The following is an 18150-nucleotide window of genomic DNA, read 5'->3' as shown; positions in this document are numbered from 1 at the left end:
TAGTACTCCATACTGGTCTCCCTTGGAGATTCCAGGGCAGTACAGTTCCCCAGTACTCCATACTGGTCTCCCTTGGAGATTCCAGGGCAGTACAGTTCCCCAGTACTCCATACTGGTCTCCCTTGGAGATTCCAGAGCAGTACAGTTCCCCAGTACTCCATACTGGTCTGCCTTGGTGATTCCAGAGCAGTACAGTTCCCCAGTACCCCATGCTGGTCCCCTTGGAGATTCCAGGGCAGTACAGTTCCCCAGTACTCCATACTGGTCTGCCTTGGTGATTCCAGAGCAGTACAGTTCCCCAGTACCCCATGCTGGTCCCCTTGGAGATTCCAGGGCAAGACAGTTCCCCAGTACCCCATGCTGGTCCCCCTTGGATTCCAGAGCAGTACAGTTCCCCAGTACCCCATGCTGGTCTCCCTTGGAGATTCCAGGGCCAGACAGTTCCCCAGTACCCCATTCTGTGTCTGAGTTGGGTATCTATGTTGATCTGCGTCATGGCGTCTCAGTAGGCTAGCACTATAAAACTACCATTAGTCTGTACCAGTACAAGGAGCCACATACACACATACATATGCATGTACGTTGCTATATAAGTACAATAATCGTAAACGCAGCGTTAAAACCCACAGAGGCAAGGCACCACAGACTTGATGCACTTAAAACAGTTTCCCCAATAAACATGTTGGATTTATTTAATATCGTTTGGTTTCAGAATGTAGTACAAAAGAACACTGGAAAAATTTGATAGTTCTGACCCGATCTTTTCAGTTGAGATTTCCATGCTGGATCATCAATTATCATGAAGTTTAACACTCATTAATGTGTTTGGAGGAGAAAATAATTGGATGTGACCTTCTGATTCAGCTGGCGAGCGGCCTTAATTCTTGATTTTATTTGAAAATTAGAGCAATATTAATTTTTTTGTGTTATGTTTTCAGATCGGAAGTTTGTGATAGCCAACGCTCAAGTAGAAACCGTGCCCATTATCTTCTGTAACGATGGATTCTGTGAGCTTTCCGGATACTCTCGTGCTGAGGTCATGCAAAAATCGTCCTTATGTGACTTTCTTCATGGACCTCTCACAGGGCACTATGCGATAGTTCAAATACGGGAGGCATTACAAGGATCTGAGGAGAAGCAAGTGGAAATACTCTACTACAAGAAAGATGGTGAGTGCATACATTCTGGTCACATGACTGTCACATCTGGGATTTCACCATTTGTCGCATTTAGACATTTAGCTCAGCAGGTCACATGACAGCTGTATCTGGAACTTCCATTGACAGATTTCAGGATTGATGTCAGATTTACACGTTTAGCTCAACAGGTCACATGACAGCCGCATCTAGAATTTGCATTGCAAGATTTCAGCATTGACATCAAACTTACACGTTTAGCTCAACAGGTCACATGGAGAGTGTATCTGGAACTTCCATTGACAGATTTCAGGATTGATGTCAGATTTACGTGTTTAGCTCAACAGGTCACATGACAGCTGCATCTAGAATTTGCATTGCAAGATTTCAGCATTGACATCAAACTTACACGTTTAGCTCAACAGGTCACATGGAGAGTGTATCTGGAACTTCCATTGACAGATTTCAGCGTTGATGTCAGATTTTCTCATTTAACACAAACAGGAAAGCGATCGTAGTGCTACGTTGGTCGTAACTCCCATACTTTATCATAGGCTTATGATCAACATAGCAGTGATGTCGCTTTGTGGAACGGGGCCCTGGTCACATGACAGCTACATCTTGAACTTTCACTGCAAAATTTCAACATTGATGTCAAACAAAGTACTCTTAGGTTTCCCTGATTTTGGACCAGGTCAGAGACTCTGTTCATCACACCCTTTGCCTTGGAACACACATGTTATACTAAAGAAAGCCTGGTTGTTTAACCAATCCTCTTATGGAAACTTTGAAAGAAGTGTCCACTGCATTGCATCATAGAGAAATGAATTGTTTGTTATGTAGTAGTCACCTTCATATTTACATCAACAAACAACGTTTCATGTCATTTGACCCAATTATCATCATTGGTCTGTCAGCACCAATCACAGACACCACAGAGGTGTTGGCCTAGTGGGCTAAGGTGCTGCAATTTGCTGTGCACTGAGTTTGAATCACAGATTAGACCTGTTTATGCTTTAAGTTTTGTCGGGGCGGTCGGGTAGTCTAGTGGTTAAAGCGTTCGCTCGTCATGCCGAAGACCCGGCTTTGATTCCCCACATGGGTACAATGAGTGAAGCCCATTTCTGATGTCCCCTGCCGTGATATTGTTAGAAGATTGCTTCACACCCTCTCACTTTCTTTAGTTTTTGTCAGGACCGCATCCATGCTCATGGGTTTCACCATGCTCGAGGGTTTCACCAAAGTGGTACACACCTAAGACTAAGACTTGCGAACATCATCGACATGCCTCGATATTACTGATAGAGCTGAATATCGCCTGGTATCTTGCAATATGATTCATATCATGATACGGACTGATGATACTACTGGTATCACGATGCACCACATCAAATAGTAAGAAATGATGAAATCACTGAAATACAGCTCTAAAACCTCTTTCTACATACATTTATTTATTCTTATCTCAAGAACTTTAACAAGGAAAACCACAAGAACAAAACTGTTTTGAATGAAGGGATGGTTATTATATGAAACAGTTAGTTGGTGGTCCTCGGCTACCACATCCCTGTGTTCTGCCATGCTTACAGGTGGGGCTATGCTTCTTCTGCAAATAGGGGAGGTAACTCTATTTGTTCCTGTTCTATTTATAGCATATAACATTCTCGCAAACTGATGATTCAAGTATCATGTGTAACTAAGTATCGATGATATCGCAGTTATTGGTGAATCGTTACAGCCCTAGTAACTGGAATACTGTTCAAGCCATCATTAAACTCAATCTACTTCTACAGGAAGCCAAGAGACCACTACTGTTCCAAGCCATATTAGGTCCAATACTCCCTCACTTCTTTCATATATTTGTGACAGAAGAAGAAATGACACATGAAGATTCATGTCAGTTGATAAACCTAGCCTAGGTTTCATGTCCGAGGTTCATTGCAATAAATCTTTAGAAAAGTATAAAAAGTAAGATTTACTTTGGCAGTTCCATTTAATATTAGTTCCTTATTCTGAGCATCGAAATGCCAATTCCTCCCACAGGAGTCGGAGTTCATTGACATGATGCTTAACGAACATCATTCCCAAGGTTTCTTGTGAGGGAATGAGACGTGTGTCACCCGCAGCCATTATTTCCCATGGGCCCTCATTTCCATCTTGACAGCCATTTTGCTCGCCGCTTCCATGCTCTGGCATCATGCATGACAGCTTGCAAATTATGGTGTTTGTGACTATTCAAAAATTGTCACACATCATTCAGAACATTACAAAAAATCCATGCTTAAATAACTGTTGAGAATTCAACAAGTGAAAATTAAATTTGAGGTTGAGGAACATAAAAGAATAGAATGCAGTTTAGCTCATGGCAATATTTTCTATTTTGAACTGCACTAGGGTTTGCAGCTGAAAAACAGTTGTAGTTCAAGTAATTAACCTCTTTTGAGTTATCAACTACAAAATTCACAAATTTCCTCAATAATATGTCTTTAGGAGATTTGTTGGAAATTGGTGAAATTCTCACACTGTGAAGGAATTTAATCAGTATTGGATATACATCCATCAAACTGATACGGTCCGTATTTCCCTGGAGGGCTAAAAAGGAAAGATAAATAGTTTGATCATATCCAATGAGAAAGGAGCAATCCTACTGTGTTCTTGCCTTTGGTTTTGGGTGAAATTTGATGTAGATTGATAATCCTGGAAGAAGATGTGCAAAGATTTCTTCTGTCTATCAGATAAGGATTTATTTCTAAAAAACATATCCAGTTAATGAAAAAATAATTATGAAAAATATAGTGTACACATGTAGCATTGGTTCCAAGGAGAATGATGATCATTTTGTATTTTTGACCCTCAGCAGATGTCTTATAAAGAGGACTTGTTCCTAAATATGAAGAATGACTGATTTAGTGATCCACTCATATAATTTTCTCGCTATTTTCGCCCAATGGAATCTGTTTCCGCAGATAATCGAGACTGATTATTCTCTGGCGTTGACGTTATATATTTGCAAATGTTGTAAATGTCGGTCAAAGGCGAGGTGATACACATGGGTCAAAGAGAGTCATACCAGAGAATTGTGTCTCTGTTGTAGCTATGTGAAGCAGTTCTCCAGGGTGAGTGAGGGAATCATGTTAAGGGACAACCTTACTCCACTGGGGCACTACTAATCTTTTTCGTTACTTTACAGGTTGTCTTGGTTACCTTTTAGTAATTAATTTCCTAAATCATCTTGACATTAATATTATTAGGCAAATGTACATTTTTAGATAAAAGTATGCATCTATTCAAACCAAGCTAATTGTTTTCAACTTTCATAATCATTCTTTGCAAAATTTAGGTCAGGGTCATACATAAAACTGGTACCAAATTGGACAGCACACAAAATGGACAAGTTGGGCAGATAAAGACACAACTATTTGTACAAAAATCTTTTGTTTATGTTTGAAGTTAAATACTGTGCAGCAGCTACTGTAAGAATTAGGTTAGGGACTTTGACCATTTAATATAGAGGGGAGGATGTGTGTGCTACTGCCAGACGTTTTCTTCTCCCTTTTCTGCTAAAGAAGGAGCAACAGAACATAAAACGGCACACTCAGAAATCAAATTCTTATAAATAAACGTGGCAAAAACCATTTTCAAAAACATAAGAAATCCCCATCAAAAGCAGGGTACCTGGTACGATTCCTATATCATAAACATATGGTCATTAATCATTATCCAATGGTGATGATAACTTGTGTTAGAGACAAAATTATTTTTGGTGACATTTCTTTTCCTTTACAAACTATTTTGTTCAAAAGAATTTGCCAACCCCTCCCAGAATATCAAATGGCTGTCCCCTTAGCATTTTGTTCCTCAGAAGTCTTATTATAAGGATTGGATTTTGTAGCTCAAGAAAATATGTCATAAAGGGCTCATCAAAAGAAGAGACTGCTTCAGTTTACATGAAAATAGAAAAAACTGTGCAAGAGATTCTGCTTTATGACATTATCCGAGTTTGATTGACGCCTGCTTGTCCCAGTAAGATGATAACCCGGCATTAGGGAGTTATAAATAAGTCACATCTACTATTGGCTCCCACTTTATAGCAGGTTTTTCCTGATTGATGTGTTTGAAAAGATACAGCAAAGAATTTGGTCTTGGCAGCCGAAGACCATGGAATTAATAAATGTCATTTCGGATCACATTGATTGGAACATTGTGCAATCTTTGGATACATCAACCTGTTTGGGGTTCTCTTCTTGTGACTCGTTGAATTTCTTTGGAACATCTCTAAATGTCATGACTGTTGAACTTTATGCCAACAAGCTGTTTAAAGTTGGGATAGAATCTAAGAAGGTGAACATTTTGTTTTCTTACAAGATACGAAGTCAGTAGTTGCAGTGTAGCAATGGTTCAGTGGAGATGTGGCATTTTTTATGTTTTAGATGTGCGTAAAGGTGTCGCTGTGTGTGTTAAGTGACTTCAATAATGGAAAACCTACCTCTTTTAAATGACTTCATTAAAGTAATGATTGCCTCTGTAAGGACTACATTAGAGGGAAACCTGCCTCTGATAGATGATTTCATGAAGGCAATACCTGCCTCTGTAAAAGGACTTCATTATAGGTATACCTGCCTCTGCTAGAATACTTTATTAAAAGGGCACCTACCTCTGTTAAAGGACTTCATTGTAAGGGCACCTGCTTCTGTTAAATTACTTCATTAAAAGGGCATCTGCCTCTGTAAAAGGACTTCATTATAGGTATACCTGCCTCTGCTAGAATACTTTATTAAAAGGGCACCTGCCTCTGTTAAAGGACTTCATTGTAGGGGCATCTACCTCTATTAAAAGGACTACATTGAAAGGGCACCTGCCCCTGTAAAAGGACTTCATTATAGGGATACCTGCCTCTGCTAGACTTCATAAAAAGGGCACCTACATCTATTAAAAGGACTTCATGGAAGGAGCACCATCTCTGTTGAAGGACTTCATTACAGGGACACCTGCCTTCCTATCTAAAGAGTTCATACGGGATCACTTTCTTCACCCGAGAAGGTTCCTGGATAAGAGTACCTGCATCCTTTAAAGAAGTACTTAAAAAGGGCACTTACTTTTGTTAAAGGTCTCACTCACTATAATCCATATATGTATGTTTTATTTCTGATTGGAAATGCTTCTGAGCTAACTGCACATCTTCAGATGAAAACAGGCCATGATTGAGGATGCTAAACTTGTGTTGTTACACTGGTAAAGAATGCATGTGAATGTCAAAACGCCTTTATACCTGAAATAAGTACAATATTCTGTCAATGTCAAGATATTTTGCCGTTTCGTATATACATTTATTTTATTCACATGTATCATTATATATGTACATGTGTATATGAATGCAGAAAAGATGCACAGGTCAGGTGCAGGTCATGAGCTCTATTGCGTCAGAATTTCTCATTAATCAATGACTTGAAGTATGTTTACACACCAGCATGTGTAGTGTGTTGACCTCCCTTTCAGCAGCACATCAGTTGCTTATCCTTGACTTGCTTCAAGTAATTGAAAGCGAGACGCTTGTTGCATGACAGAAACTCATGGGATATATGTCATAGCGCATGGGCCTTGTTCCACAAAGTAATGTAAATGCTATGACTACTGTAAGTCTATGTTAGAGGGTTGGCGTTACGACAGTTATAGCATGATGACCATGGGTGAAAGATGGCTGTAGGACAGATTCTCATGGGATATATGTCATAGCGCATGGGCCTTGTTCCACAAAGTAATGTAAATGCTATGACTACTGTAGGTCTATGATAGAGGGTTGGCATTACGACAGTTATAGCATGATGACCATGGGTGAAAGATGGCTGTAGGACAGATGCTCATGATGATTTTGCAACTTGTCACTGTTTCCATTGGGCCAAAGGTAAAGTGGAATCCTCAAAGAGCAGAATTCTGAGGAGAGAGGAACCCTGTGTAGCGCAGAAATCTGGGTAGAGTTGAATCTTGGATAGTCAAATGCTGGATAGAGTGAAATTCTGAGGTAGAATGGCATCATGTGTAGAGAGGACTTCTGGGAAGAGCGGAATCCTTGGTAGAGTGGAATTCTTGGTAGAGCAGAATCTTCGATAGAGTGGAATTCTTGGTAGAGCAGAATTCTCGGTAGAGTGGAATTCTGGGAAGAACCTGCACCCACTCTGGATCGAAATATTGTCAGAAGAGTTACTTGTTGTCCGTCTTTAGCGATATTTATAGCACACTATTACAAGGTCGCAGAATGTCTATTTTTTTACCATTAAGAAACAGCTCTGGAAAGGAAATATTTATTTTTGTGGATTTGATCAGGGCTTGGCCTGTGAAACATCCAGCATGCTGGGTGCAGCGCCTTAGGTCAAGTGAACTTGGCAAGTAGGTAAACCTAATTTGTCTGTTAACACGTCTTGTCCCTGTGAAGAGCAGCATGATTAATTCATGACATCACAGCCCCATTAATTCTTGATCCGCACCACAGCACTAGAGGCAGTTACAGAACATATAGGAAACAGTTATAACTGGCAGTTGTATCATCTAGGTCACTGACTCTCACGATGCATGGTGACAGTTGTCATGGATACCTGAAATGTTACAGATGCTGTATTATAGGCATTATTAGGTAACATCGCTTAGGCATAAAAATGTGGTTGTCAGAAAATGTAATTTTGCCCTCAATGATGTGATCGAGAAAATCAGTTTGCCATCAAAAGAGAATACTGTTTGCAATTTATAAACTTACTGGGGGGCATGGATGGCCCAGTCGTCTAAGGCGCCATGATTCGCTGTGCAGAATTGCATCCCTTGGGCACGCCGGAAACCTATGATTGTGGGTTCGAATCCCGGATTGACCCGATTATGTTTCTAGGTTTGTCAGCTCCATATCTGTGCTCATGGATTTCAGCGAAGTGGTAAACGTCTGAGCCCTGCATCACTTCGGGCTTTCCTTCCACATTAACCTGACATGCCGCAATATAACTGGAATGCTGTTAAAAGAGGCATTAAACCCAACTCACTCACTCACTCACTCACTCACTCAATAAACTTACTGCCACTTTATATATTGTATTGGAAGTATTGCCTATGTCATTATGACCTTCTGACATGTACCACTCTTGAATTGTAAGACCTAGGTATTACAGTTGAATTATATAAACATTCTCTTGATGTGCTTCTAATGTATATTTTTCACTAGTTAAAAGTCACAATTTTCTTCATATAAAAATACCCTGATATAAATTGAACCTGCAACCCAATGTATCATGTTTATTAGCGTAACCCACTGTTTTCCCACTGAGTCCCAGGGCAGGTGATGAAAAGGTGTTCAGTATTACTTGTCAAGACTTCAGTTGCATGCATGCTACATCAAATTTGTTTTATACCGCAACAACTTTATTGTTTCACTGTAAGGTATCCCAATATTTTATTCTTTCTGGTATTGCATGCATTTAGATGCTTCATTAGTTAGTTAAAACATGACTCCTCGGGGATTGGTTGAAAATCTAAAAGTGCAAGCTCGGGAATAAACTCAGGCCTTCAGCCCTCAGGCATTTCCCTCGCTCCTGGTTTCCTATTTTCAACCCATCCTGAGGTGGTGTGTTTCAACTGTAACCGCGTTATTAAGGTATAAGTAGTATAAGTTGAAGAAATTTATCCTGACTATTGAATGTTAGATAAACCCTTGGTAAACCTTGCATAATCTGTGAATTATATTCTTCAATGAGTCCATCCATCCATGAGTCCATAGGTATAATGTGTGAAGCCAATTGCTGGTGTCCCTCGCTATGATATTGCTAAAAAGTTGGGTAAAATACAACTCATTCCCTCATCCATAATGGATTGAAATTAGTGAGTGAGTGAGTGTTGTTTTTCGCAGCCGTCTATAATACTACAGGCCCATGTAGAAGATTAAGTCAAACCTGTGGCTGAAAGTGGAGCAGTGAATACCATCGTTTAAATAACCACCCTTTACCCACAATTGTGTAAGAATTGCATTATCCTTAATAATAAACTGTTAGCCTGACCCTAACACAAAATTGTGCAAAACTGGCACTATCCCTTATAATGAATTTTGAGCCTAACCCAAACCCTAACCAAAAATTCATCCCTTTAAACATTTCACCAGAGCAGTTATTAAACTATCAGGGCCCCTTCCACAGAAGTCATTTAACTGAACAATTGCATTTGACTTGCGGCAGATAAATCAGTGGATGGACCCCATTGTTATTTTGATGAATCAGCCTTGGCATCTTGATGTAATCAGAAATAGACACTGTTAGATTTTTCTCGTTAATTTCAAAATGCGACACATACTTCCAGCTCAAGAGCTTCGCGTCTTCGTGTCTGTTGACTCCCAATCTCTAACATAAGTTCTCCCCATTGGCGGCGAAATTGAAAAGTCGGTATCCCTTTCTGGAGAAATGAAACCACGTCTCCTTGTGGTCTTCATGACATCACACAGCTCCTGATGGCGGGAAGATGTCGCGCACAGAATTTCTCTGGTGGTGTATTTTTGGTAGCTACTTTTGTGCTTGCTAGACTTATTGATCGAAATGATGGGCAGGTCTAGAGGAATTTGTTGTAAAAACGGTTGCTGTACCAGACACGGCACACACAATCTTTTAACCTCATCACCACAATTTTCATCAGTAATTTTACTGTCATGGTTGATTATGACAAAATGTAGAAATTCTTTTTGAAAAACTTAATTCGCTTGTTCCTGAATTTATTCTGTCATGACAGATGCTGGTAATTGTGAGTGATTGATGTCTGATGATTTGCATGGATAGATCAGAAATAATCAGGCCAAACAAATAATAAATAAATTATGTACTTTTTCCTTTGATTTTCTGTGATGTAAAAATCAGGTTATAAGGGATATTTGATTACATGTTAATGGCATTATTATATCTACCGATATTGAAGAATGAAAGATTTTATTGAGATTTTCTGATAGATCATACACAGAACGATAAGTAGACATGAAACACTATAAGTTTTGGTTTTCATATTGAGAATTGAATCAAGTCCTATGATTAGTGCGCCAGTGAGTATGTTTTTACGCCACTTTCAGCAATATTCCAGCAATATCACCGCGGGGACACCAGAAATGGACTTCACACATTGTACCCATGTGGGGAATCGAACCAAGGACTTTAGCGTGACTAGCGACCGCTTTAACCACTAAGCTACCTGACCGCCCCCCTATGATAAGTGAATAGTTATGACATAAATAGAATTGATCGGGGAGGCTGTACCAGGCAGGGCATACACGCATTCTTTCAACTTCATATTCACAATTTTCATCAGCAATTTCACTGCCATTGCTTATTATGAAAAATTTAAAAGTTGTTTGAAAAACTTAATTTGCTTTATCTTGAATTTATTCCACCATGGCAAAGACACATGAAAAGAAATGTTTGCAGGTATTTTCGAAAGCCTCAGAGACGAGGGTTGGATTTAAGACCGTTATTCCTCACTAGGAAATCTGTTGCTGGGCACTAGGTCTGATATATTTATTTGACAGATTAGGTGCCAACAAAAGCTGTCAACACAGAGTTTGCCTTGTCCCACAGGACAACAGTTGAAGACAAGTGTAAAATACCAATTGCATTCACTGTTACAAGACGCAGATCACTCCAATTGAATCTGGCCAGTCTGTAACTGACCAGAGAAGCTCCCAGCCATGGGTAATTGAAAGGCACTACTTGGCCAGATTTAACTATCTAGGCAGCAGTAGTTAGTCAAGAGTCGGCCACGCTGACTTGTCTCTGCGGGATGGGACCCGGCAGCCGTATCATTGGTCATCTCCTCTCGGACACTGTTTTAGATCTAATCATTTGATGGAATCTTTGGAGGGTTGATCTGTAGGTGGAATTTTGTCATATTTATGTCAGTCTAATGTTTGCAACAAATTTGATGTATTTACAGTGGCTGTCTCGATGTCTGGTTTGTGTGACATCCTTTACACTGAACCGTAGTTTCATATTCCTCATAATTTCTGTATGTCTGCTCAATTAGTTTCCGAAATGTAAGGTTGTGCCCTGCTCACAGGGTTTGAAATTCCTTGTATTAGAGTACTAATGATACAGTTACAATTGTATAGATGCAGTTAACATAAGCTTCTGGTGCCTGAATGGCAAACTTCAAAATTAAATTCATGATAAGATTCCTTGCTAAAAGCCATGTTGATTGTATGATTCCAACTATTTTGTGAACATGTGTTTATGAATCACTATCAAATTGTAATGATACCAGGTGTTCGCAAAAAGGTTATCGTACCCTGCCCCACCACTGGCACCCATTACAAACACATGCAAGGGCAAGGCAATAGGTCACTTGAAACAACACAGGAAAGTTTGTTAAAAGTAAAATCTTGTCGCTGATGTTTGAAATTTGGAACTGTTCTCTACATGTCTACCATAAAACCTTTGGAAAGTTTTACTGAGGCCTTGAATGTTGAAGCTCTGATCAAACAACTTTTGAGCAAGAGTCATATTTTTTTTTCTTTCGAATTGCAGGTCTCTTTTTTATTTAAGGTCTCCCACAAGTTGCAGGATCATCATTATATAATCTGTGCTATGAGGACAGACAATCAGGGGATCATTTTGGCCCCTACTTCATTTTCCGGCAAATAGGTGTTTTGTTTTGTGACAAGTTATGATCTTAAAACATCTTTTTAGACATGAAACTTGTTTTGATCACCAGTGATAAATAAAAAAGATATAAAATAAATAAATAAATATTTAAATAAATAAATAAATATATAAATAACGCTTTTTGTGAGACTGCTCAAATGTGATCCATTGTTCAGCCCAGGTCTAGATTTGTAAGTTTAACCTCTGTGTGATTTGATTTAACATTAACTTATAAATTGATATACATTATTCAAGTTTAGCTAGCAGACACAAGCAGTGGCATTTCAGGGACATGAAATCTATTTAATGGGACTGCCTTTTGAGTCTAGTACCCCTTTAAGAATCTTTTCCTTCACCTGGAATATATTCGTTTCCAAACTGTATGATCAGTATTATGTGTTGCCTTAGTCGGTATTTCTGTATAGTACATCTTGAACAAATAACACATCATGATCTATGAGTGAGTGAGTGAGTGAGTGAGTGAGTGAGTGAGTATGGTTTTATGCCCCTTTTAGCAATATTCCAGCAATATCACAACGGGGGACACCAGAAATGGGCTTTACTCATCGTACCCATGTCGGGAATCGAACCCGAGTCTTCGGGCGTGACGAGTGAACTCATGATCTGTGAGAGAAATAACATTGTTATTTTCACTAATGCATACTCTAACTTCGGAGATAAACATTATGTATTTTCAGGTTTGCACTTGTAATTATGTTTGATGAAAAAGTGACATGGCGATAGAGGAGAGGTCACCAACATTGATCACAAGTATATGGGGGTGTGGGGAGTGTGTGCCATGGCAGTTCTATTAGTTACTGTTAACAAATCATAAATTTGAACATTAATTATTATAAATCTAAACTCTTTGATCCTAGTCATCATATATCATGTATGGCAAATGTAGTATCTGTATATTATCTTAATACAAAGGGTGAGTTGGGGGGTGGGGGGTAGGGAGTGGGAGGGACATAAAAAAAATGTTGTATGAAATTAAAGGGGGGCAAATGCTAAGATTTCCATGCATCAAATACTCAATAACAGCCACAATGTTAACACAGTAATGGACATTGTGAATACTTTGGTTTTGAGTAAATGTCAGTTGGCCTCCTTTTGCACGGGATCTGTCCCAGTTGCCAGACAGGCCAGGCATCGTGTCATGCTGGCATGATGCAATGGAGGATGCCATGTGCTGAACTGACTCAGTCAACAAGCTGTGCAGAAATATTAACTATATCGAATCAATCCTAGGAGTATTGATCAAACTTAACATATAATGAATACTATATCCACTTCGCCTAAGCAAATGTCACGCTTTTCAAATTTGGGAAGAGCAAAAAATATTTAATACCTATCGATAAATGTATTCATACGCAGTGAAAAGTCCAATTCCAATAAACATTTTTCAACCAATCAGATTGCAGCACACACTCCATTTTATGACGTTATGTCACCAGTGAATATCATTATATTCAATAGTGGAATTTATCATTCCCTTGAATAATGATAAATCTTGTTAAATTCCATGTGGTTATTGTAATCATGTCTCCTTGGTTGGGCCATTTGGTGAGATCTGCACATGTTATTTGACAAGCCTGGTCAAATATGCTCTTCATATTCAATATCAATAATCAAGAACAAAACTAACATGCATTTAATATCGTCCATTACTTCCACAGGCACCTACCCCATTCTTCCTCCCTTTTTCAATCTTTATGCAACATTCACAGCTCAGTTTGATGTATTTAATAGATTTTAAAGGAAAACTGCAAATATTTGCATCATTGAACTAGAAATGTGGAACATGATGAAAAAGTTGCTGATATTCTTCTTGAATTGACAAAATACAAGCACGGACTCCTTTATACATGTCTGATCAAATTTGGGAGGAGAATACATTGTTTGGAGTACCAATCAAACCAATTGATCTGTTCCCAGAGTAAACATGGCCACCAAATCTTAACGGAAGGTCACTCGACGGCGGAATCACACGTTGAGCTTCTGGAAATGAAACGTTTCCAGATGGCAGTAGGGAACGTGTCTGTAGACCAGCAGTAAGACTGGGTCTGTTGACCAAGTCCCACCAGACGATGCCGCCATCGGTGATGGACATGGTTTCTTGATTTCTTAAGTTATCAGAAGATATTTCTGAAACAGTCTTATGTCAATCTTATTGCTAGAATACATGCTTTTCTATTTGATATTTGTTTTAGAAGATGTGCTTTCTCTAAGATTTCTGTTGAACTTTGTCATTGTGGTTTTCATTATGGCTGATGTACTGCTTTCCTCGCCTCTACTTTTCACCACTGTTTTGCCTGTTTCTCCCAATGGAATCTGTTTTGTTGTAAAAATCGAGACTGGTTATTCTCTGCGTTAACAGTGTACCGTATTCGACGTAATAAACGCCCCGCTCTAATAAACGCCCACGGCGATATTTGCTAATATATTGGCTTGTGAACAATCCCACTTGGCCTCCCTTCCAATTGATCAATGTACACAGGACTCATTTATTCGTGTATAATACGTATGTTATATGCATTCTTAATTATAGGAAATTAAATTCTGGAAAAATATCAACATTTCAGGCTGTCAGCATAAACCACGAAATGTACGATCTTTCAACTCTGTTGTTTTTCACCAAAATAATATTCTAAGAAGAGACCCCTATTTCTAACTTTGAGAACGCCCTGGGCGCATATTATTTCGAATATGGTATATATATTTGTAATTGGTTTCTTCTGTCATTTGAAATGATCCAATATTCTATTCTACTGAACATTTTTGTTTCCATATGAGTAAAATATAGGGCAAATATTTTTCGAGTACTAATGTACAGGTATTCCATAAAGTGAAACACTTTGAAAGATGTTGCATAAATAAATTGAATAACAAATATTCAAGCTGATGTTTGGTATACATGTAGTTAGTTCATCCACATGGCATGCCAGGAAGTGGGGTTGGGGACATAGGAATGGAGTTTGTCCATCCGCTTCTAAAAGGGGACAAATGTTCTCCAAAGCTATTTAAGTCAGAGAAATGAAATTTAAACACCGATGTTACTGTTCATGATCTATAATGAGTTTGAAAATTAGTGATGTAAATTATTTTTTTCACAGAGTCACGACCCTTGAGCCATGTTATTTTGCTTGGTGCATATTGTCAGCAATGGGGACAAGTCTTCTCAGAAACTACAGAAATTAGCTTATCTAAGAGAAGGGGCCTTTCGTGTGTAGCAATTGCACATTTTATCATTTTCTGATGACATAAAGCGTAAAGATAGTGCCTATCTCTTCTTTAGGCTTTAAAGGACTCTTTTTTTCATAGTTTATATTCACTCAATATGAACTAACAAAATTCTAATGTGTCCGATGGCGGGAAATAGTGATACTGCTGTATTCTTGTTAAAAATGGTGGTGTTTAAATATTTTCTGTCAAAACACATTTGTTTTTGCTTACAATGATACTCTTATTAAAGTACAGAAACCAATTTTCTATCTTCTTTATGTCAATAGTCATTTGACTACCTTATCAACTGTGGTCTCCGCTTCTTTGCGTCATGTGACATGCGTCATGTGACATGACCAAGTCCCTGCAACGATCTGGATGAACATCCAGTACTAGTGTACTTGTACCAGCATCTTAGACATTTATCAAAATGAGGTCAATGTCATATATCGATATTTTCAAAAATACATGGATAGCCAGAATATATATAACAACTCTCATACTATCTGTTACCGTTGCAGGTATGAGCTGGATAAACAGGCCCCAGTACAATTAGTGGAAAATCTTTAAACATGCCCCTTACTCTGTCATTTGCTCATTTTAGGCGAGATGACTTCATTGCTTTCCTCGTAGACACCAGGTCCTTGTAAATGAGCATGGCGTTGAGTAACGTACATTGATTTACACGTATCTCCACAAGGCGTTTCTCCTTCTTCCCCTGCCAAGAGTTAGAACCAATACATAATTAGCACCAATCCCCTTAAAATAAAATAAAAGTCATCTTTTGTGTGGGGACAGTATCAACCAAGTAGTCACGAAATCAGACCAAGCATGGTGGTTCTGGTTTAAAGCCATCCATTTGGAATCAATGCCTTCCGCCATGATGGACTTTTCTCTGCAAAAAACGGCCTGATGTACTTTTTATTCTAAAACAAGTCAGCTTGATTCTGCTTAAATTGACTTTCTCTGACAAATCCGAAGTCATTTTATCCCACACCTCGGTGTTCTCACCCAAAACAAATTAGACCTGCTTCTCGTCACATTTTGACCAAACCAATGCGCTTTCCTTCTAATCTCATTCATGTTGAGATATATGTTGATTTTACCAATTTAGTCTCTATTGAAATTGAACATTCATGGTATCATTGACAGTCTTCTCCTATGCATACAGATTGAGGGATAGAGTTTTTGTCTGTGATGCTTTACGAACAATGTCGAAGTCCCTGTATTGAGTGATCGTGGTCAGTTTTTGCCCTTGAGGAAATGATCGTTGGCTATGCATAGAACAGGGTTTGCATGAGCAGAGAGGTAGGGAAGTTCCAAGTTCAAGCTGATTAAATTTCTTTGTTTCTTCTCAATACTGTAACGATTTTGTATTTTAATCCAAGAAAAGATTGGTTGATTACTGGAAGTGGAAGCACTGTGTGTTTTTGTTGGCAGCTGATGGAAAGTCCTGGCTAAGAGGAGTCTTATGCCAACAGGAATCTGTGTCAGTATGGACCTGTCAAGATCCTGGGTAGAATAGGTAATCAGCAACCCATGCTTACCGTTAAAAGCCACTATGCTTGTTGTAAGAGGCGATTAATATGATCGGGTGGACTGAGGCTCGCTGACTTGGTTGATGCATGTCATCGTAACCCAATTGCATGGATCGATGCTCATGATGTCAATCACTGGATTGTCTGGTCCTGACTCGATTATATGCGGACCGCTATCATATATAGCTGGAATATTGCTGAGTGCGGCGTTAAACAACAAACAAACAAAAAAAAACACAACATTTTCGTGAACACCAGGTATCATCACTATTTGATCGTAATTCATAAACGCATACTCATGAAAAAGTCAGAATCGTACAGGCACATATTCCTTATGAATATGGTCAGGGTGTGGTCGCTTTTAATTACCAAAATTAATTTGCACAATTTTGAATGAAATGTGAAATACAATGAATGAAATTGATTAACGCCAGAAATACATTGTATCCCAAAATAGTGTAATGGATATGGAACTAGGTGGCATTATTTACGACAGATTTTACATTATATACCATGTTCATGGTACACAGAATGGATTTGCTTAGGGAGAAAATTTAAAACATGTCAGGGAGTATTATAACCATAAAGTTTGCCTGATGCGCCGGGAAATATGGTATATATTGCACACTGGTCACAGATAATGGTGGAAATCATCTCGGGAATCCCACGCCTTTTTCATCCCCGTAATTGTTTCCTTATTGAACACGTAATCTTCCACTCCTCATTCACTAGTTTCCTAAAATACTCTGCACGTCTTTTCAAGTCTCCTCTCCCTTATCATCTTTACAGGGAGATTTAGAGATGGGTATTTTCTTTCTGTTCTTCCATCTGTCACATTTTTTGTTTCCAGGGCATGACTGAAAGAGAGTTAAATATTTCTTTATCAAATTTTGCAGAGAACTGAACTTGTGCCTTTTGCTACTTGGGAATTTTTGAAATTTTCATTTTTTGCTTGTTTGCATGACAACAAATTGAGGTTCAAATGAGGTCAGGGGTATTAGAAAAAATCCCAGCAACTTTTGTGGTCAGGCATGAGACTTGCTCTCAGTAGAGTATCGATAGCTTGAGCCATACACTCAGTAGCTGCTTGAGTCTTGCATTCATTCGAACATGGCTTGAGTCTTGCATTCAACAGAACATGGCTTGAGTCTTGAACTCAATAGAACATGGCTTGGGTCGTGCACTCAATAGAACATGGCTTGGGTCGTGCACTCAACAGAACATGGCTTGAGTCTTTCACTCAACAGAACATGGCTTGAGTCTTGCACCCAACAGAACATGGCTTGAGTCTTTCACCCAACAGAACATGGCTTGAGTCTTGCACTCAATAGAACATGGCTTGAGTCTTGCATTCAACAGAACATGGCTAGAGTCTTGCACTCAATAGAACATGGCTTGAGACTTACATTCAACAGAACATGGCTTGAGGCTTGCACTCAATTAAACATGGCTTGAGTCTTGCATTCAACAGAACGTGGCTTGAGTCTTGCACTCAATAGAACATGGCTTGAGACTTACATTCAACAGAACATGTCTTGAGGCTTGCATTCAATAGAACATGGCTTGAGTCTTGCATTCAACAGAACATGGCTTGAGTTGTGCACTCGA

The 18150-nt window shown here is 38.9% G+C and overlaps 1 protein-coding gene across 5 annotated transcripts in view; it reads left to right on the top strand.

Annotated features, from left to right (window-relative positions):
- LOC124130999 (potassium voltage-gated channel subfamily H member 6-like) overlaps positions 1-18150 on the top strand; it is a 252621-nt gene that overhangs the window by 89009 nt on the left and 145462 nt on the right. For all 5 annotated transcript variants that reach the window (XM_046494058.2, XM_046494057.2, XM_046494059.2 and 2 more), the window contains exon 2: positions 939-1169. In XM_046494058.2, coding sequence (XP_046350014.2) covers positions 939-1169 — 231 coding nt within the window. The remainder of the gene's footprint in view (positions 1-938; positions 1170-18150) is intronic.

The sequence above is a fragment of the Haliotis rufescens genome, unplaced genomic scaffold (genome assembly GCF_023055435.1).
Source record: "Haliotis rufescens isolate VD_foot unplaced genomic scaffold, xgHalRufe1.0.p SCAF_10, whole genome shotgun sequence".
Lineage (NCBI taxonomy): Eukaryota > Metazoa > Mollusca > Gastropoda > Lepetellida > Haliotidae > Haliotis > Haliotis rufescens.
Note: the sequence above shows the minus strand (reverse complement) of the source record. Positions and strands in the feature narration are given on the sequence as shown.